General features: G+C 37.9%; 1 protein-coding gene across 2 annotated transcripts in view; it reads right to left on the bottom strand.

Annotated features, from left to right (window-relative positions):
- Positions 1-21,560, bottom strand: part of LOC143039884 (periodic tryptophan protein 2 homolog) — a 132,593-nt gene that overhangs the window by 107,659 nt on the left and 3,374 nt on the right. Inside the window, exons 2-5 of one of the 2 annotated variants that reach the window (XM_076210203.1) lie at positions 14,658-14,865; positions 4,989-5,117; positions 3,196-3,313; positions 542-686 (exon numbers count right to left, since the gene is read on the bottom strand). In XM_076210203.1, coding sequence (XP_076066318.1) covers positions 542-686; positions 3,196-3,313; positions 4,989-5,117; positions 14,658-14,865 — 600 coding nt within the window. The remainder of the gene's footprint in view (positions 1-541; positions 687-3,195; positions 3,314-4,988; positions 5,118-14,657; positions 14,866-21,560) is intronic. The other variant, XM_076210204.1, reaches the window with a different exon arrangement.

Raw genomic sequence — 21,560 nt, 5'->3', positions numbered from 1 at the left:
AAATCTATTTACATCCAGATAATTAATGAAGCTCTTCAAAAATACAACCAATCTCAATACTTCAACTACAGCCCCCAGATAGAAGTCCCACAGTGAAAGCCCTCCCAAACCAGACAAAAATAACACTGGCATGATTGCACTCAGGATACTCTCTGTCATGAAGACAATACCAACACAGAATAGGCCTGGCCACAGGTTCAAACTGCCCCAGATGCAATCATCACACAGAAGACAAAGAACACTTCACACTACTATGCCCCACACTAACAATACATACATACATATACCAAAGGCTTTCCCCCTTACAAGGGAGGTAGCCACTAACAATACCCAGACAAAAACAAAACATCTCTTCTCTGAGTGACTTATAGTCACCAGTGGCTGTTGCAGGTTTCCTGGATGCTGCAGGTCTTCTGTACATTGACTCGGGGAAAGCACTACTGCTTCACATACAAGTGACCAGCGTTTAAATCCCTGAAGCTGATACAAAAACTGATAGCAAAATCCCACTAAGTTTTGGCTTTTCCAAAGGGTTACTTACAGTGTTGATATTGAGTGATTTTTCTTCAAAGAATACATTGACAATAGCATCACTATTCCCACCAATAATGTATTCTTTTAAATTTTCAAACCTGGCGAAGGCATAGATGCGAGTGGTCATGTCATTAGATCCAACAGCAACAACCCTGCATTGAAGGATATGTGTGAGAAATAGAACTATGTAATGGGTGGACACATTAAGAAATAAAATAGAATATTATAACAAATAAACATGATGAAAAGAAAAGAGGCTAGTACAAATGTAAAAAAATTTATGCATATGTAATAATAATATTGCCTTGATTTTCTCTGACTGAAAACAGCTCCACAATGGCTGGCAATGGTCCTCAGGACCTCTAACAGATCTTGACAGGATGTAATGTTAGACTGTTGCATACTCGTATGTTCTATTAGTGTGGGGCTATCTCTATGTTACCAAACAATCAAAAAGTTGCTAAGCTCACTTTTGTTTCTATATCACTAACTCATACTAGAGGAGTTGCCAGTTGTCTGATATCCTTACAAGGCAAACAGCAGACCCAGACACAAAATACTATAACAATTCCCCAACATAAACATTTAAATTCCAGCAATTAACCCACCGGACAACCTTTCTGTGAAAATATCACAGAGGTGGTGAAGAGCAGATTTAATAAGGTGACAGCAGGAGTGCAAATGCATCATCATTCCTTTATGATTCAAAATTTTAACTCAAACACAGATGAATGGTTTATGGTTTTGGTCAACAGGGGCATCCCAAAAACAGTCCCTAAAGAATCGAGTGAATGCCACCATGCAGTCAATATCCCAGTATGGGGAGTGTACAACTCATACATACATACATTCACATATACCAAGAGCTCTTTCCCCCTTACAAGGGAGGTAGACAAAGTCAAAAGGCATAAATCCACTCCCACCCATTTCATCCCCACATACTCTACTCCCATTCACCATCCCTCCCTCCCTCTTTTCTTGGCTCCTCCTGGATGATGGGTCATTCCTGCATCTTGCCCACTGCCCTGGGTCAGAAGCAATGTAGCAAGACACAGTACATCCACAGCAAGGCCACTTCATTTAATCAGCAACCCCCCATCTCCATCCCCTCGAGCAGAAAAAGAGAAGACAGGGAGAAATCCCTTTAGGCTGCATCAAAATATCTTTCACACATACTCTCTAACCCCCCATCCCCCATCCACTCCCATGCATCACAGCATCATCCATACACAACCATTCTCCACTCACCCCTATCTTGTCTTATCCCTTCCTTCCTCAACAGACCCCCCTCTATTTCCCAACACCCCTTTTACCCCATCCATCCATCTCATCCTTAGTTGCCCCCTCATGTTCACTATATCCACCTCTGCCTTCCACACTTCTTTTACTAATCTTTTTTCACTTATTTTTTCCATGTGTCCAAACCATCCAAATACTCTTTCATCAACCCTATCTCCCAACTCCTTTTCCACCCCTGCTTTCCTCCTCACCTCATCATTTCTCAGTTTATCCAGCCTAGTACCCCCTACCATACTTCTCAGACATTCCATTTCAAACACATTTAAACTCATTCTCTCTTATGTTCCATGTTTCTGCCCCAAACAGTGGTTGGCACAATCACCCCTTATTACAATCTCCTCTTAGCTTCCATTTCCAAATACCTATATCTCATTACACTTTTTAATCCCCCAAAGGCATTTACATGCTTCTTTCTATCAACATTCCTCTTGCATTTACTTCTCGCACCACCCCGTCGATGTATAATTGAACAGCCATAGCAACATAACACATCTTTAGCAAAGGCCCACCTTTACCTCACACCACTTGCTCTCTCCATTTCTAATTCTAACACAGGCTCTACTACTCTCATAACTACTCTTGACTTCTCTTAACAGCTTTCCTCCTATCTCATATATCTGTAATACCTCCCACAGTGCCTTCCTGTCCAGTCATAATCTTTTTCCAAATCCAAAGAGCCCCCCCCAAAAAAAATTCTTACCTTTTACTAAAGCTTTCTCACATATGTCTTACCACAAAAATCTGATCCATGCAACCCCACCCTTTCCTAAACGCACACTGCTCCTCACCAACCACTCCCTCTGTTCTTCTAATACTCTCAATCAAAACCCTCCCTAGGCCTTCCCAACTACACTCAACAAACTGATCCTTCTGAAATTACTACACTCACATTTGTCCCCTTTTCCCTTGTAAAGCAGAACTGTACAGGCATTCCTCCAGTCCTCTGGCACTCTACCCTCTTTTAGATAAACATTAAACAACCTCACCAGCCAGTCCACTATCACTGTACCTCCCTATTTTAGATACTCTGCATGATATCCATCTGACCCAAGTACCTTACCTTCTCTCATCATTTTAATAACTGCTTTAACCTCATCTTTTTTTACTTCTCCATTTTCCTCATTGATCACTGTCATTTTCTTAGTGCAACTACCTTTCCCTCCCTATCCTCCTTCACATCTAGTAACTCCCTAAAATACTCTGCCCATCTTCCTCTTACCACTGTATCACAAGAGCTAAATTCAGCAAGCAGCATAAATGCAATTTATGAATATTTAGTACTAGCTTCACTGTAAATTGTTATCATTCATGAAATATAATTTACATTATCTGGAAATGAAATGAGATGACAAGTCAACTGACCTTGAATCTGCTGACCAATCTATGCATGTGGTATCATTGTAGGACCCATGGAAAACTCTCTCCATGACAAATGGGTCAAAGACTCTTTTGCTGGCTCCAGGGGCATTGTAAATAAAGACTATAAAGAAAAATTCATGTTTTAATATGCAATAAAATGGAATGCTGCTACCAAATAAAAAACACAAAGTAAATATGAAAACAGAACTTACACAAAAATATACAGTTATGCACCAAAAGTAGCACATATAATCACATAATTTTTTTTATAAAAACAAAGATTTATTAATGAAAGTTCACATTTGCATAAGTCCTGATGTTTTCTGTTGTGAGTGCTATTGGGGTATTAAATAGAGAATGGTACTTTAGAAACTGTGCTCTAAGTTTTAGTGCAATTTTTCCTTCCAAAGTCACTGTTTTGTATATTTGTGGAATCTAAGGGGCAAAAAAATAAATAAATAAATAAATAAAAATAAATAAATAAATAAATTCATCTCCTGATGAAGAATCAATCAATCTGTTGCCTAAGTTTCTCTTGCATGAGATCCACAGCTTCTAGGTAACTGGCAAAAGCCATTAAAATGGCCCAGAGTTCACTCAAGGAAGAAAAACAGGGAGTTCTCAGTTTATGACAGTCTCGACTTCTGCTTTTTCATGGTTACAATGCTGGCAATGCTTGTCCCTGTACATTCCCCTTTGCTTTACCACCCCCCCATCCCAATCAATATCATGAACTAATTGATGAGTGCACTAGAGGAATACATTGTCATGCAAGGAAGTATTGGTCAGTCTTGGTTGTGTGCCATTTTGGATTAATACTTATCATTTGCTCTTTCATTTGTGTTACTCTTTCGGGAACCTTTTACCCTTCAGAATTATGGGTCCTAAGTTATTGGTTTATGACATTGCATAGGAACAGAACTATGTTGTAACTTGAGGACCCCCTGTATCATGTTGTTGCCAAGGAATAACTAGTGTGGGGCTAGGGTGTGGGTAGGTGATGGGGTGTTCAAAGTCCTCTATGTGATGGTTGCACCTGGGACAGTTTGATTTTGTGATAGTGGTATCAAAATGAAGGATAGGAAAAGTTCTGGATGTCCATGTTCTCAGGGGAGAGAGTAGGAGAGTGTCAGATGATTTTTAGATAGATGGGAAATTGAGAGTGGAGGAAAACTGGAGGAGGAGGAAAAGGTGTGGGAAGTGGAGTGTATTGAGAGTTAATAAATAGAATGAGAAGGAAATGGAGAAGGAACACCAGGAAAAGCTGAGAGAGGTATGGGTGGTGGTGAGGGAGAAAGAGGAAGTTGGACTAGAAGAATAGGTGAATGGGTGTTTTAAGGAGGAAGTGACAAAGTGTGCAAAGATGGTATGTAAGATAAGGAGGATAGGAGGGAGCAGAAGGATGGGTAGTGAATGTTGGGATGAAGAGGTGATGATGGTAGTAGAAGAGAAGCTTGTACTTGTGTGATGTAATGGGGTGAGTGGGCTCTAACACAGAACTGTGTACATACCATATTCATGTGATATAACATGGGGAGGATTTTGGTTTATGAATACGGGTGGTTTAGGTGCATCTTATTGCTATTCACACATCCCACACATTGTCTATCAGAATATATATGTGCTTCAATGTTACATATGTTCATTAACAGTTTTGAAACTATTTAGCATCTCTAGCAAGCAGCATTTATCTGAGTGTTGCTTTAATTTTTTTTTTTTTTTTTTAATTAACTCTACTCTGCAACCATGTTTAACCAGATATAATATTGAACATTTTGGTGATCACTTCTACTTACCTGCATTCTCTTTAGCAATGGCAAAGTGTTTACCATCTGGGCTGAATTTAATATTTCTAATGGTTCTATGAAAATGCTTCTTGTACAAAACACTTTGGAATGCAACATTAATAACATGGACTTCCCCACCTGTAAAACAGAAAAATAAAAAGTTCTTTTAAAGCAGATACATGAAAATTTTGGTTCCTTCAGTCATTTCTAAATCATGAATATATAGAGATACATACATACATATACCAAGGGTTTTTTCCTCCTTTCAAAGGAGGTAGCCAAAGTCAAAAGGCATAATTCCACTCCCACCCATTCCACCCTCATTCACCAGCCCTCCCTCCCTCTCATCTTGGCTCCTCCTGGATGACAGGCCATTCCTTCATCTCGCCCATCACCCCAGGTCAGAAGCAATGCAGCAAGACAGTACATCCACAGAAAGGCTGCTGCATTTAATTGTCAACCCCCAATCTCCATCCCTCATGCAGTAACATTGAAGACAGGGAATAATCACTTCAGGATGTATTAAAATATCATTCACATATAACCACTCCCTTCCATGCATCACAGTATCATCCATACACAGCCATTCTCCATTCACCTCTATCTTACGTCTTCACCCTTCCCTTCTTAACAGACACCCACCTCTTGCTCAATGACCCTTTAACTCTATCCATCCATCTTATCCTCAGTTATCCCCACATGTTCAATCCATCCACCTCTGCCTTCCACACTTCTTTTACTAATCTTCACTCATTCTTTCCGTGTGTCCAAACAATCCCAATAGTCTTTCATCAACCCTATCTCCCATCTCTTTTCCATCGCCACTCTGTTCTTCACCTTCTCATCTCTTACTCTATCCAACCTTGTGATCCCTACTACACTTCTCAGACATTTCATCTCAAACACATTTAAACTTCTCATCTCTTATGTTCCATGTCTCTGCCCCATACAGTGCTGTTGGCACAATCACACACAATCACCCCTTCATACAATCTCCTCTTAGCATTCATTCCCAAATGTCTACTTCTCATCACACCTTTTCACCACCCATGGCACTTACTTGCTTCTCTCAATCTACAATATAGATGTGAATCAGTCAATTAATCTCTTGCCCCAAGTTTCTCTTGCAGGAGACCCACAGCTCCCAGGTAGGTAATGGTCACTTGACAGGCCCATAGGTCAATCAAGGAAGAAATATTGTGTTGTCCACGGATAGTTTTAGGCAGTGCAGGATAAGGTGCTCAGTGTCTTCTGTGTCATGATTACATCTAGAAGTTTGGTTTTGTGGCCAGGCCTATTCTGTGTTAGCACTATCTTAGAGCTGGATAGTGTCCTAAATGCAAACATGCTAGTATGGTTCTTGTTTCTCTTGTGAGGGATTTTTCTGTTTTGGTGATATTTTTATTTGAATTGTTCCAACTGCTTCATGGGTGTAGGGATGGGTTTGATTTGGATTTTTTGATGATTGTTACTGTTTTCCACATTTTCTGTTATGTTTTCCCATCTACTGTATTTGTTTTTCTGAGTTTTCTTGTTGTTGTTTATTAGTTTTATGATGCCTTTGTTTAATTGCTGTAGTTGTTCCTTTTCTTGGTCTGAGATAATTTTTACTTTTTAATTTATTTCTCTATTTTTGAAGGTGGCTATCTTCTGTGGGGCTGAGATTGCATTTTTGCAGTAATCTCTTGGAATTGTCATTTAGTTGTATTTTTTAATGGTTGCTAACCTCATCTACAGATGGGAACTGGTCTCTGTTGAAAGGCTCTAAACTTTTGTCTATATCCATAGTACTTTTTTCTTATTCACTTTTTGTAGTTTATGAACATTCTTTTGTGTTTAGGTTGTATTTTCTTTTCTAGTTCTATGATGAACTTTATTGGAAAGTGGTCAGAGGGGAGGTATAAACTTCCTACAAAATCCAACTGGATAAATATCTTAAAGTACAATAGATACCCATTTACGTAATTAATTCATTATTACATGGCATTATCAAAATCTGTTGTTAAATCTACAGCAAAATGATTATTCTGAAGCACTGGAAGGCAGTTGAATTTTTCTAATTTAATTAAAGGGAAAATTTGGGGACATTATTACCAAATTGCAATAACATTTTGTGAAATATATACTATATACACCCGATACTCTTTATGACAGTCACATGTAGGATTCTAACCCATTGCTTTTGGTCACCTTTATAGAGCCTTTATGGTGACCAAAAGCAGCAGGCTCGAATCTTATGTGTGAATGTCATAAAAATTATCAGATTAATGTCGCTGTTACTAGCAAATTTCGCTCATAAATACACACGAAAAGAACAGACTGAAAGCAAGGAGTTCTATTGGAAAGTCTTAGGCATGAGGCTGAGAAAATGGTACATCAAGATAAGTGGAAAGAAAGGAACAGAAAATAGGATTGGTAAGAAAAAAAATAAATAAATAAAAGTGGCTTATACTAACATAGATTAATCTTAGGATTGAGTGAATTAATGATTACCTGTCAGGAGAAAAACCAAACATAATGGGAATTGTGAAGATGAAATTATGGTGTCCACTACCACCAGTGTTGGACATGGGTTATCATATTGGATTAAAAACAGAAACAAGCAAAAGGGTAGAGGAATCATGTTTTTGGCCTAGAAACACTTAAATGTCATGGAGGTTACAGAGAGCAAAAACAGTGTGGAAATGATCATGATAAAAGTTGAAGATTTCAACATGAAAAGTAAAAAGTTTGTGGTGATTCATGTGCCCCTAAAAATGGGCTCTTGGTTGGATGTGAAAAAAATTATACATACATACATATACCAAGGCTTTTTCCCCCTTACAAGGGAGGTAGCCAAAAAGGAAAAGGCATAAAATCATTCCCACCCATTCCATCCCTGAATACACTCCACACCCCTCCACCCTCCCTCTTATCTTAGCACCTCCTGGATGACGGGTCATCCCTGCACCTTGTCCACTGCCCTGGGTCAGAAGCAGTGTTGCAAGACACAGCACATCCACAGCAAGGCCGCTTCATTAAATCGGCGACCCCCCCCTCTCCGTCCCCCCATGCATAAAAGGAGAAGATGGGGAGAAATCCCTTCGGGCTGCGTCAAATTTTGCTCACACATACTACCTCACCCCCCATCCCCCCGCCCATTCCACCTCATGCATCACAACATCATCCATATACAACTATTCTCCATTCACCCCTGTCTGGGGTATTGGCTGCATGTTATTGTGGCAAAGTAGCATGCAGTTGATACTTTAGGGTCTATATGGGGCGCTCCTACGGACCAGAGCCACACATCATTTTGTCTGTGATAGAGGAAAACTCTGTTCATAGAGAAATGATGACACTTTTATACTACGACTGTTCCTCCGTTATGCTGTCTTCCAACCCCTTGTTACTGTCCTGTACAATTTCTCTGAATATTCATTTCCTTTTTCGCCTACCGTCCCTGTGGTGGGGGAAAAGAATACTGCCACCAAGTATTTCCACTTGGATCGTAAGAGGCGAGAAGAAAGGGACGGGGATTGGGACTAGGCATCCTTCTCCTTGTAGCCCCACAGGGGACATTCCTAAAGAAAGTAAAGTAAAAATTATAATAATGATAAATAAATAAATGAACAAATAAAAAATTATAACACTATAAATAATAATAAACAAAATAAATAAATAAATGCATGGGTATAGGTAAATAATAAACAAACATGAAAATAGTAAATAATAAATTGATAGATAAATAATAATGAAAATCAAGCAAATAAACAGACAAATAATAACAAACAATATAAAATAAATAGCAAGCACTACAGCATCTTGCTTAGGTGTTTATCTAAACTAATCTTAAAGCTTCGAACTGAACTACATTGCACTCTCTCTGCAGGAAGTTTATTCCATTCATTAACTACATGGTTGAAGTTGTTTCTACCCACTTCCAAATTAAATCTATTTCCTGACAGTTTGAAACCATTATTTCTTGTCAGATTCTCATTCAGTGAGAAAATTTTGTCACTTTTGATGTCAATCCCCTTTTGAATCTTAAAGACCTGTATCAAGTTACCTCTGAATATGTGCTTATTTAGGGAAAACAGATTCATACGTTTTAGTCGATTTTCATATGATTTATTTTTCATATTTGGAATCAGTTTTGTAAGTTTTGTACTTTTTACAATCTGTCAATGTCTTTAATGAGATTTGGTGGCTATATGGAAACAACATATTCCAAATGTGGACAAACTATTGATTTATATAGCTTGTTAATGAGAGATGGACTTTTGAAGTCAAAAGATCGTACAATCAGTCCTAGAATCTTATTTGCTTAGATGATCCGAGATTGTTACTGATAATTACTCCGAGATCCTTTTCACTATCCACTTTTGTTAACAAATTTCCAAATAACTTGAGATCGTACTTACTGTTATTTTTACCTATGTGCATAACCTTGCATTTACTTGTGTTAAACTTCATTAGCCATTTTTCAGACCACTGCTGTAGTTTATCTAAACCTTCTTGAATATCTAATTGATTTAAGTGATCACTTGCCATTCCGTACAGTTTTGTCTCATCAGCAAATTTGGAGACAATAGATTTTAGTCCTTGGTCTATATCATTTATATATACTATGAATAGAAGTGGCCCAAGAACAGAACCCTGAGGAACTCCACTCATAACATTTTTCCATCTAAAAGTTTTGCCATTTAGAACTCTCTGTTTTTGATCATTCAACCAATTATTACTCCAACTTAATAGGCTACCACTTATTCCATTTGAAGCTAATTTAGTAAGTAGTCTTTTCTGGGGACAGTATCAAAAGCTTCTGCAGAGTCTAGATATGTTAATCTATATTGTTTTCTCTTAATTAAGTTGAGAGGGTAGGGCGAGTGTGAGTTTGGGAGTGTAATTGGGAGGTGTTCAGGAGTGAAGAGAGGGAGAGGGAGAGAAGGGGTGGCTATACTAGTAAGTGAAGAGATAGGTAAATGTGTAGTGGAGTGGAAGGAGGTTTCCTCAAGGATAATGTGGGTGAAGGCCAAACTAGGAAAGGAGATATGGGTTTTTGTAAGTGCATATGGGCCTGGTAGTGAGAAGAGTGTAGAAGAAAGGAACGCATTTTGGATAGATTTAAACGAGAGCATAGAGGGATTAGGGAGGAACGTCAATGTAGTAGTATTGGGTGACCTTAATGCTAAGGTAGGAAATGAACCAATTGACAGAGTGGTTGGGAAATGTGGAGTTCCAGGAAAGAATTGTAGTGGAGAGTTGATGGTGGAAATGTGTCTAGAAAGAGAGTTGATGATAGTAAATACTGTGTTTCAGAAGAAAGTCAAGCATAAGTACACATGGGAGAGGGTGGTGGATGGAAGGGTGGTAGATAGAGCATTAATGGTCTATGTAGTGGTAGATAGGAGTATAATAGGAAGAGTTAAGGATGTACATGTGCTAAGGGGAGAGGGTGGGGGAATATCAGATCATTTTTTGATCATTTTTTGATGGAAGGTAAGTTGAGAGTGGAGGATAGATGGAGAAGGAGGAAAAGGACAAAAGGTAGGGAGGTGCTTAGAGTGAACTCTTTACATGAAAAGGAAAAGGAGAAGGAGTACAAGAAGAAGCTAAGAGAGGAGTGGGAGGGAGTGAAGGATAGAGTAGAGCTAGGAGTGGAGGAATGGGGATGGTTCAAGGAGGGAGTCACAAAGTGTGCAAAGATGGTGTGGAACAAGAAGGATGGGAGGAAATAGAAGGAAGTAAATGGTGGGATGAGGAAACAAAGAAGGTTGTAGAAGAGAAGAAGCGAGCTTTCACAGTTTGGTTACAAAATAGGACAAGGGAGTCATATGAGAGGTATAAAGAAAAGAAAAGAGAAGTAAAGCACAAGGTAAAGGAGGCAAAGAGGAGAGCAGATGTGAAATGGGGTAGGAGTATGACAGAAAATTTTGAAAGTAATAAAAAGATGTTTTCGAAAGAAATTAAGAGAGGAAGGAGAGGCGAATCAAGTAGAGAAGAAAAGGTAAAAGGTGTAGATGGAAAGATGATAATGGAAGAGAAGGCAGTAAGGGGAAGATGGGCAGAGTATTTTAGGGAGTTGCTAAATGTGAAGGAGGATAGGGAGGGAAAGATAGTTGCAGTGGGAAGTGCTAAGAAAATGACCGTGATGAGTGAGGAAAATGAAAGAGAAATAAGGAAAGATGAAGTGAAGGCAGTTGTTAAAATGATGAGAGCAGGTAAGGCACCTGGTCTGGATGGATGCCATGCAGAATGTCTAAAAAAAAGAGGTACAGTCATGGTGGACTGGCTGGTGAGGTTATTTAATGTTTGCTGGAGAGAAGGTAGAGTGCTGGAGGAGTGCCTGTATAGTTCCATTTTACAAGGGAAAAGGGGACAAGTGTGAGTGTAGTAGTTTCAGAGGGATTAGCTTGTTAAATGTGTTATGTTGCCCTGGCTGTTCAGCTTATACATGGATGGGGTGGTGCGAGAGGTAAATGCAAGAGTGGTGGGTCAGGGATTGGAGATGATTAAAGAAAATGGAGAAAAGTGGGAGGTGAACCAGCCATTGTTTGCAGACAACACTGCGCTTGTAGCAGGATCAGAGGAGGGATTGAGGAAGCTGGTGACAGAGTTTGGGAGAGTGTCTGAAAGAAGAAAGTTGAAGATAAATGTGGGTAAAAGTAAGATGATGAGATGTACAAGGGGAGAAAGTGGCAGCAGACTGGAAGTGAGCATTTCTTTGTCCTCTTTATCTCTCAGAAACCAATTTGGCTTATGCTTTTCCTTTAGACCATATATTACTACACACTTTTTTTTGTCTATTGTATCTCTTACTAGATTTTCTTTTTCCTTAATTACCTTAATGACAGCATCTCTGGCCTTCTGCATTTGTTGATGAACTATCCTTACAAATTACCTTCCCTTCGTCTTTGTCTTTTTTACAATCATTCCTGAACTGTTGCAAATAGTTTTCTCTTATTCTTTTTCCCACTTCCATGGCCATTGCTTTATCTGTTCATCCACCTCATTTCTTATTGTCTCGTTATTTGTCTTAATTATTTTTCAACCTCTCATTTTCACATTTTAACTCAGCCATTTTTTTAGTGCACTTAACTCTTCTTTTATTTCCATGTTTACTTTTTGTATGTCACTCATTCCCTTGTATAGGTCTTTATTCATCTTCTATACATTGGCAGTTTCTCACCTCCATGATTTGTTCATATTTCTCATGTCTCTCTCTATGTCTATAACTCTACTAAAGAGTCTTCTTTCATACCCACTAAATCCAGAGAAATGACCCCCAACCAAGTAAAAACCTTTTTGTGCCTCTTGGTGATCTGAAACCTATGCATTTTGCTTTGCCCTTGCGCTGGTAGATGGCTGTGGGTACATGTCTATATTGTAACATGATGGACAGCCACCTTAAGGTTTCCCTGGCCTATCATCGTTTTCTTCCATTTCACTTCAAATACACATTATTTACATTGTAAATTAACCATTCTGGGTATCCACGAGCAATCCCCTTCCCATATATCACACCCCAGGTATTATGTAATTGTATCACTGTTAAGACATTTCATTATATAAAGTATTTCAGGAGCTCCAATTTATGTGTGTTGTCACTATGATGAACGACATGTGTGTGTGTATTTTACCTAGTTGTATTTACCTAGTTGTATTTTGCGGGAAGGGGAGCTATGCTCGTGTTGTCCCGCCTTTGTATCTTGCAGTGTCTAGTTTGTTTTTAAACTCATGAATGGTTTTTGCGCATACTATTTCATTGTCCAGTTTGTTCCAAGTGTCCAAAACTCTATGAGGAAAACTGTTTTTCTTCAGTTCTCTTCTATAGCTATGTTTTTTTATTTTCTTTCCATGTCCTCTTGTGTTTCTTTTGTCCCAGTTAAGTAAGTTCTCACTATCGAGTACCTCTGTGCCTTTCATGATTCTGTAGATGGTCAATAGGTCACCTCTCTCTCTTCTTTGCTCCAGTGTCGGTAACTCCAGTTTAGCCAATCTCTCTTTGTATGATAGGTTTGCAAGTGCAGGTGCCATTTTTGTAGCTGCTCTTTGGATTCTTTCTATTTTCTTTATATTCTTTTTGGTACTGGGGGACCACAATGTCGCTGCATACTCTAATCTAGGCCTTATCAATGTAACCAATATTTTTTTCATCATGTCTTCGTCCAAGTATGTAAACGCCACTTTTATTGATCTTAGCAAATTGTAAGTCTCCCCGACAATTTTGTTAATCTGTATATCATAGGACAAGTCGTTCGTGATAATTACTCCCAAATCTTTTTCGGATCCTACTTTCTTTACTTCTTTGGTTCCAATTGTATATTTTCCTGATATTCTGTTTTTGCTTTTTCCAAACTCCATTATGCTACACTTCTTAGTATTAAAGTCCACTTCCCATTTCTGACTCCAGTTCCATACCCTATTTAGGTCTTCTTGCAGTGCTTCACAGTCCTCATCAGTTTCTATTTTCCTTAGCAGTTTGGCGTCATCGGCAAAGAAGCTCATGTAGCAGTTCACGTCCTCATCCATGTCATTCATATAGATAGCAAACATTATTGGTGCCAGCACAGATCCTTGCGGTACTCCACTGATCACCTCTTTCCAGTCTGAATATTTTTCTCTGAGCACTACTCTCATCTTTCTACCAGTCAGAAAGTCCTCTATCCATTTTAGTAGGTTTCCCTGTATTCCTCCTATGTGTTCCAATTTTTTTAGTAGTTTTCTGTGTGGTACTTTGTCAAAGGCTTTTTGCAAGTCTAGGAATGCACAATCAGCCCATCCATTTCTTTCTTGCACTATGTCTATTAGTCTTGAGTAAAAGCATATTAAGTTTGTGGAGATGTAATGTCTGAGAAGTATGGTAGGGGGTACTAGGCTGGATGGAGTGAGAAATGAGGTGAGGAGGAGAACAGGGGTGGAAAGGGAGTTGGGAGATAGAGTTGATGAAAGAGTAATGGGATGGTTTGGGCACATGGAAGGAATGAGTGAAGATTAGTAAAAGAAATGTGGAAGGCAGGAGTGGAGGAGTGAACATGAGGGGGCAACCAAGGATGAGATGGATGGATGGGGTTAAGGGGGCATTGGGAAAGAGTGGGATGTCTGTTGAGGAAGAAAGGGAGAAGATGGAAGATAGGTGTAAATGGAGAATGGTTGTATATGGATGATGCTGTGATGCATGGAAGGGGGTGGATGGGAGATGGGGGTTTAGGGAGTATGTGTGAATGATATTCTGACAAAGCCTGAAAGGATTTCTCCCTGTCTTCTCTTTTTCTGAGGGGGGGTTGGTGATTAAATGAAGCAGCCTTGCTGTGGATGTGTGTCTTGCTGCATTGCTTCTGACCCAGGGCAGTGGGCAAGATGCAGGGATGACCCATCATCCAAAAGGAGTCAAGAAAAGAGGAACGGAGGTGTGATGAATGGGAGTTGAGTATGTGGGGATGAAATAAGTGGGAGTGAATTTATGCCCTTGACTTTTGGCTGTCTCCCTTGGAAGGGGAAAAAGTCATTGGTATATGTGTATGTATATATATATATATATATATATATATATATATATATATATATATATATATATATATATATATATATATATATATATATATATATACACATACATACATACCAATTTAGAGAATGTACTTAACATAAAACTATATGGCCAGCCAACTAACAAAGATGAAATTATCATACAACCTTGAACAGATGCAATCAAAAATCTTCCATTAGGTGACAGTGCTAGACAGTTGTAATTAAATCTGGCCTCAATTGGAAGTGTCTTAGCTTGATTGTTCTTGAGATCATAACAGGAGATCTTGTTTCCAACAGAGCAGATAACTGTATTTCCATCTTGACTAAAAATTATATCTCCCTCTCTGTACACAGTTCCAAGCAAATTCGAAAACTGGAAGGAAAATAATACATGTTAACACATACTCGTACACTATTAAAAGTTTACATTACTGGGGTGAATAGCAAGATTATCTACTGTGCGTCAGTGCTATTCCTTAACTTATTCACATTTCAACTCACATTAATCTCCAGTACTAACAACTCTCTATGTCTGAAAGGGTGCAAAAAATATAGATGAAGTAGATACAGATCTTTGGCCCAGTCCAGAGACATCCCCTCATGCCTGGGCAGTGGCAGGAACAACTTACCACTGTGTGGCCTACTTGGGGACATGGCAGGAAGTGTAAATGTGTGTCACTATGCCCAGGTTGTGTCAGGGAACTGCCACTGCACAGCTTCTATGAATGTGTAAATCCATGAGTAGTAAATCAACAAACAACAGGGTTTAGGTATACTTCAGATGCCTCTAGACAACAACCCAAGTGAAAAATCACTGCTAAATCAAGTAAAAATTACATTGGCACAAAGGCATTCAGGTCACCAACAACAGAATTAGCTTGTCAACAGATTCCAACTGCCTGCAGATTCTACAACCACAAAGAATGGAGAGTGCCTCATTCTACAGTACCCTACTCTCACTCTATCCAGACATTCCTCTTCTCTATTTTTGTATGGGGGAATGAAGAGGGAGGGTTGCCATGTAAATGAAGTGGGGGTAGATATGGCCCTTCATCCACAAGGAGCTAAGACAGAAGGGAAACAAATGGGTGATGGATAGGAATGAGATAAGTGCATGCCTTGGCTGGCTGTCTCCCTTATAAGAGACAGATAGCCTGCAAATGCTTGGAGAGGTTTGGTTTCTCCTTTCTTTTCTCAAAGACAAAAACTTTTGTCAGCCTTTGATTCGAGAGTAGTGGTGGACTGCATTTCAAAGTTTCATCAATATATCTCTTCAGTAGCTAATAAAGCAGGCAGTGTGGTATCAAATCTGTTAAAGAGTACTGTAAATAGAGAACCAACTTTATGTTCACACTGTACACTACTGGTATTCGACCAATCAATGAATCTGCATCTGTAGTATGGCACACTAAGAAAAAAAGTGATTATAACTTGCTGTAGAGAGTGCAATGCTGGAGGACTAAACACATTTCTGGTCATATTTGGATTATGCTGCATGTATTGCTTCTCTTCAGATGTATTTGATTATATGGAAGTTACTTAGAGCTGATTTCATAAAGGTCTAGAAATCCAACCTTTTGATATTTTTGAGTTCCTACCTACTCCTAGAACTTGAGGACATCCTTTTGGTCTAACCCTATGTAGAACGAGATGCGAGGTAAATTCCTAACATAAAAAATAACAGATACTAGGAATTCCTTGCCTACTGCAACTGTATTGACTCCACCAGTTTAAAAAAACAGCTAAAAGAAAACTCACAGTCATATATATGAGTTTATCCCTAACTTGAAAAGCAACCAGTCTTCATAATATACAATTAGAAAAATATTTATTTCTATGGGTTAACAATACACTTTCCAACACCTACTCATAGCAGATGTTTTCAATCTTGTTGGAGTAGGTAATGAAAATTGGTAACAAATTTTAGATCAGGAGTATTTGAGATAAGTGTATCATCATTTTTCTTGATCATCTGGCAATGCTCTGGCAAAATTTCAAAGGAATCACTGCATTCTAAGTAATTTTCCTGGATTTAAATAACACATGGGTGTGGCCCGTGTGGTATTTACATTTCATGCACTACATTGACATTTTCCGCACATTTGTTGTCTAGCATTATTTTTTTTTTTTTTTAAGATTTTTTCTAAATAAAATGCATGGTGAGCTTTGGTAGTCCTATCACAAGAAGCGTGGGTGTGTAGTGGATCATCTGTGACATCAGTGGCTCTACAGCCTACAAAGAAAGAGGTGTACATGCTATTAAGGTTTACTCCAAGAAATCTTCATTCTCAGACCCTCACAGGCTCACTATAGGATGGGGATGCCTAGTAAAGAATTTAGAAAGAAAAGAGAATACATACAGAAAGTGAGAGAAGTGAAAAAATGGAAGACTGAAGAAACGGGAGGAGACAGAAGTGGTGACCATGTGACCACGGTGATAGCCTCATGACTGCCTGGAATGCTGACACTCCTACAACCATAAGTTCTAGTCAGAATAGAAAGCTGCTTCTTTCATCTCCTACAGAGAGAACATCTACCTTTGATGAACATGTTATAGTCCAGAAGAAGGTGTTTGAGGATATTGCATGTAACATTGCATGTAAGGTATGCAAAGGAGAAGATATGCTATGCAAACTTACTCATCACCAAATTGACATCTCTCTAGTAATATATTGCAATGAATGTCATTATATTGTAGGAAATAATACTCCCCACAACCAAGTAGGATGCAGAGAGAGAACATTCATAAAGTAACTCATGCTAACTTATGTGCAATGATGTGTGGCTTTGCATACAGTGGTGTGAAAAAGTTTTTGGCCTCCTCAGCACCAGGCACTTTGCTCACAAGATGTACATGCACAATGCCATTTTCATCAAAGAAAAACTGTGGAGAATATAAGAGATATGTTGAAGAATAGCAGAGAAGCTGTGTTCCATTATTATTCAGAAGAGCTTGACAGACAACCTAAAGTGTCAGGTATTCTTGACATGGTTGTGTTGTACATAATTCTAGAAATTAAAAAGCACATGATCACATTTTAAAACAATGATTTCTAATATCCTTGATTGTGAGGAGTGGAAACCTTGAGCAAATTTTATTGGTATATTTCTATCAAAACAGCCTACTGTGAAAATAATAACTTCATATTTATTAAACACTGAAAATATAATGAACTTTGTCTTCTATTTCAGTGTCATTCAAACACATTTTTCACCTCTTTATTGCATTAGAATATATATATATATACAACCACTCCTCGTTTAACGACGACAATTGGGACCAGCGCGCCGTCGTTAACCGAATTGGTCATTAAGCGAAAGTGTATACATATACGTACATGTACTGTATGTACAATGTCCAGCAATACATGTATCTTTATTTTTGTGTATTTTCCCTCTTTTATACAGTACATTAAAGCTTTATTTACTGTTTATTTACGGTGGTTAGGTTCCTAAAATTACTGTATATGACAAAATACGCATATGCTGACATTCCATATTGAATACCGGGGTATTTTTTTAGTTTCGACCATGGGTGCAATATAGCAATAGAAAATTAATTATTAATTTTGTAAATTAAAATGTATCAACGTAATATGCAATTTTGTGGGCGGAAATGAAAGTAAAAAATACCTTGCTACAAGAAAATATGCTAATGAACGAAGTCGGTAGCGTAGGCTCGGGACGCCATCTTGTCGTCTGCCAATGTCTCTCACGACGACGACAACAAGGACGAGCCGGATGACATTTAATTAGCAGGTAATGATTTATTAAACACAGGTTAGGTTAGTTTAGCTTAGGTTAGACGAATTAATTTATCATCCTTTCATTTCTTCGACATCGGCATCTATCATAACAAACATGGTGTACCATTCGTCCGACATGACTTCGTTACTTACGAAATCTGTTTTAGCATTTTTTTTTATTTCCGCTCACAAAATTGCATATTACGTTGATACATTATAATTTACAAAATTAATAATTAATTTTCTATTGCTATATTGCGCCCATGGTCGAAACTAAAAATTTACCACTACCGGTATATACTGTACCCCAGGTAGTTTTTGCAGCTTGCAGGATGGTAATGTAGACCTAAGCTTCAGAACACTTTACCTCACAGCTAATATCCACCGTACAAGTTCATTTATAACATCATACAAATTTGCCTCAGCCAACTTAATTATCGTACACGACGTCGTAACTTCGGGAGATTTACGTTAAACGACGTCATAAAGCCCGTCATTACTCCGAGTTGTCGTTAACCGAGTAGGTCGTTAAACGAGTGGGTGTATATATATATATATGTATATATATATATATATATATATATATATATATGTGTATATATATATATATATATATATATATATATATATATACCAAGGCTTTTCTCCCCTTACAAGGGAGGTAGCCAAAAAGGGAAAGGCATAAAATCATTTCCACCCATTCCATCCCTGAATACACTCCACACCCCTCCACCCTCCCTCTTATCTGAGCACCTCCTGGATGACGGGTCATCCCTGCACCTTGTCCACTGCCCTGGGTCAGAAGCAGTGTATATATATATGTATATATATATATATATATATATATATATATATATAAAAAAAAAAATATATATATATATATATATATATATATATATATATATATATATATATGCAAGGTAACCACTTAAGAAAATAAACAAACGGAGCAGAGCGCATTCATATATTACATCTTTAGTGTAAATTACACTGAAGATGTAATATACGAAAGCGCTCTGCTCCGTTTGTTTATTTTCTTAAGTGGTTACCTTGCATTTATAAAACACACATTCCTAGTGTTCTTATTGCATGTATGTATATATATATATGTATATATATATATATATATATATATATATATATATATATATACATATATATATATATATATATATATGTATATGTATATATATATATACATATATATATACATACACATATATATATATATTTATATGCTCAAGACCCTAACTTGTAGCTAGGTCAACATGAAAATGGAATCCCTGATATTTGAGCTGAAGTAGTTCTCATGGGATGCAGAAAGTCGCAATGAGTACAATGCAATTTGAATTATCCATCTAGATGTCCTAGTTCCCAAGATATTGCATTTTGAATGGTACCAAATCAGGTCTATTTTGTACCAGGAAATCGGGCCAAAAGGTGTGTAGCCAAGTCCATATACATGACATTATTTGTAACTACACTTTTGGAAGCATAGTGCCACATTGACCTGAGAGGTTGGAAGTGCCCTAGACTTCGTTTTTCAAGCATCAGAAAGTTGGGAGAACTATGAAATAACTATTACCTTGATTAGCCAATATGGCAGAAATCCAATATGGTGGCCCAAGGAATGACATAAACAAGTACAGTTATTCACACAATGTTCAACAGCAAGATAGAACTGGATTATACTACCTTACATTTGGTTAGAGTACCAGTGTAGATCATGATAAAGCATGCAAAGATGATTCGACGGACACATTTGCATCAGCAGCTCAGATGCCACAATATGTTTAACATTGTCGTTACTAGCTAGGTCAAACACCGCTAGAGGCACCATTGTCTATGACGTCCGCCAATAGCACATCATTTTATGTGCACGCATTTCAAACAGCCAAATTTATATATCGCAGGAAATTTAATTCATAAAAATGTCACGCAAATATATTTACTACGATCATAGTAAATTTCAACCAATCACATCAGCAGTTACATGTTGGTACATGAAAACATAAGATAAACATGGCGGCCTGCATTCAGCAGTAAATAAAAAATTTGTTTGCTTTTCAACATGAAAAATGAGCTAAAATAAAACTCCATTAAATGGGCAACAGACCCAAATAAACAAAAACTACTAGTCTTATGGATTATTCTAATACCAAAACCAGGGCAGGGTATTACGGGAGAGCTGAGAAATCGTAAGTACAATTTAGTTGTTGTTTTTTCTTATCGAGTTGGATTATTGGATAACATCAAATGTATTGCAACATTTCAACCACTGATGCAGACGTGTCCGTTGAAGCATGCTATAGCCTACACATGTTTTGGCCTGATTTTCTGGGACAAAATAGTCTTGATTTTGTACCCTTCAAAATTCAATATCTCGGGAACTAGGACAGCTAGATGGATAATTCAAATTGCATTGTAGTCATAGCAACTTTCTGCATCCCATACGAACTACTTCAGCTCAAATATCAGGAACTCTATTTTTATGTTGCCCTATCGTTACCCGACCTAATAAAAAAAAACTCATTTTCTACTTATGATTTCTCAGCTCTCCCATGATACCCTGCCCTGGTTTTGGTATCAGAATAATCTGTGAGACTAATAGTTTCCGTTTATTTGGGTCTGTTGCCCATTTATTAGAGTTTTCTAGCTTATTTTTCTCGTTGAAACATGAATTTTTTTCGATTTACTGCTGAATGCAGGCTGCCATGTTTTTTTCATGTTTCTATGTACCGATATGTAACTGATGATGTGATTGGTTGAAATTTACTATGATCGTAGTAAAATACACTCACGCGACATTTTTATTAATTAAATTTCCCGCGATATGTAAATTTAGCCATTTGAATGGCGTGCACATAAAATGACATGCTATTGGTGGATGTCATAGACGGTGGTGCCTCTAGCGGTGTTTGACCTAGCTACCCTAAGCTCTAAGGGCCTCGTATACTTCCTCCACCTTCATTCTCATATACAACCCCTCCTCGTTTAACGACGACAATTGGGACCAGCGCGCCGTCGTTAACCGAATTGGTCGTTAAGCGAAGGTGTATACATATACGTACATGTACTGTATGTACAATGTCCAGCAATACATGTATCTTTATTTTCGTGTATTTTCCCTCTTTTATACAGTACATTAAAGCTTTATTTGTTTATTTACGGTGGTTAGGTTCCTGAAATTACTGTATATGACCAAATCCGCGTATGCTGACATTCCATATTGAATACCGGGGTATTTTTTTAGTTTCGACCATGGGCGCAATATAGCAATAGAAAATTAATTATTAATTTTGTAAATTAAAATGTATCAACG

The sequence above is a fragment of the Oratosquilla oratoria genome, chromosome 27 (genome assembly GCF_046742065.1).
Source record: "Oratosquilla oratoria isolate Oo_2021 chromosome 27, ASM4674206v1, whole genome shotgun sequence".
Taxonomy (NCBI): domain Eukaryota; kingdom Metazoa; phylum Arthropoda; class Malacostraca; order Stomatopoda; family Squillidae; genus Oratosquilla; species Oratosquilla oratoria.
Note: the sequence above shows the minus strand (reverse complement) of the source record. Positions and strands in the feature narration are given on the sequence as shown.